Genomic DNA, 1439 nt, shown 5'->3' with positions numbered 1-1439 from the left:
CACACACACACACACACACATGCGCGCGCACGACATTCGCCCCCAACCCAACACACAAACCTGTCGTTTCATTCCATTCCCCAACATCTTCTTTTCACTAGATGAGAGAAAGAAAAGAAAAAGTAAACCCATTCATTCGTAAGTAACCACTCTCGTTGACCGTACTTTTATTTTATTTTCTAATAGAAGAGAGCGCTCGAAACCGCCCCGTTCGTTGGTGCTAGATAAGCGAACGGGGATAGAGATTACCCCCCCCCCTCCCCCGCTCTTAAAAAGTAGCAGAAACCCTCCACCCCCACCTCACGTCCCCCTAATCTGTAAGGAAAAGTGTACAAACAATAATGAAAAAGCAATGACCATTATTTAAAAAAACCAAACAGCCCATAACAACACATATTAACAACAACAAAAAACAGCAACATAACCCTCTACCCCTCTCCTCTCCCCTCACCACTAAGACAAAACCCCCAGGAAAAATTCGATGATAAGAAAGATGAATCAACAACATCTAAACAACACAAAATTATACAAAGCAATATTTGACTTACCTGATCGTCTTCTCGAATACTTTTCGTTGCCTTCTTGCATTTTGGAATTATATTATAATAAGAACATTCTCAGAATGCTTAATCAACGTTTCTGTCCTGATCCAGTCTTTGGTCTTACCTACATAAATGGGTCCTCGAAACTTTTCACGTTCATGATACACATGGCCGAATTCTCAGAATAATTAATCACCTTTTTTCCTCTTCATCTAAGTTTTTGTCTTACCTTCATGAAGACTCCTCGAAACTTTTCCTGTGCATTACACGCACATAGACGCATTCTCGGAAAAAGTATTAATGAAGTGGGGGGGTTTCACTCCTCCTCAGCCAATTTTTGGTCTTACCTGCATAAAAGGCTCCTCGAAACTTTTCACGTTCATGAAATGCATAGGGGCATTCTCAGAACAATAATTAAACGTACTGCTCCTTACCCAATCTTTGGTCTTACCTGCATAAAAAAGGAACTCGAACGTTTCCTGTGCATTATGCACATGTACACGCATTCTGGGAACAATTATTAATGCAGTTCTTTTTCTTCTCCTCCTCAGCCAATTTTTGTTTTTACCTGCATAAAAAACTCCTCGAAACTTTTCCTGTGCATTACAAACACATAGACACATTCTCGGAATAATAATAAGTGAAGTTTTTTTTTTCCTCCTCCTTATCCAATCGTTGGTCTTACCTGCATAAAAGGCTCCTCGAAACTTTTCACGTGCATGATTGTCTTGTTAATGTGTCGCAGCAGCTCCTCCCGGCTGTCGAAGCCCGTGACATTGTAGAGGTGCTCTAGCTGGGAGGCGGTGAGCTGGCCCAACACTGCCAGAACCGTGGTCATGTTGAGGGCCGGGGGAACCATGGCGTCGCCTCGCGCGATGCTGTTCCAAGGGCGGGGTG

The 1439-nt window shown here is 42.8% G+C and overlaps 1 protein-coding gene across 1 annotated transcript in view; it reads right to left on the bottom strand.

Moving 5' to 3' along the window:
• Nucleotides 1-1091: 1091 nt before the first annotated feature.
• Nucleotides 1092-1439, bottom strand: part of LOC101849122 — a 145993-nt gene continuing 145645 nt past the window's right edge. Inside the window, exon 4 of the mRNA XM_005095837.2 lies at nucleotides 1092-1420. Coding sequence (XP_005095894.2) covers nucleotides 1207-1420 — 214 coding nt within the window. The 3' untranslated portion in view covers nucleotides 1092-1206. The remainder of the gene's footprint in view (nucleotides 1421-1439) is intronic.

Source organism: Aplysia californica, unplaced genomic scaffold (assembly GCF_000002075.1).
Source record: "Aplysia californica isolate F4 #8 unplaced genomic scaffold, AplCal3.0 scaffold00114, whole genome shotgun sequence".
Lineage (NCBI taxonomy): Eukaryota > Metazoa > Mollusca > Gastropoda > Aplysiida > Aplysiidae > Aplysia > Aplysia californica.
Note: the sequence above shows the minus strand (reverse complement) of the source record. Positions and strands in the feature narration are given on the sequence as shown.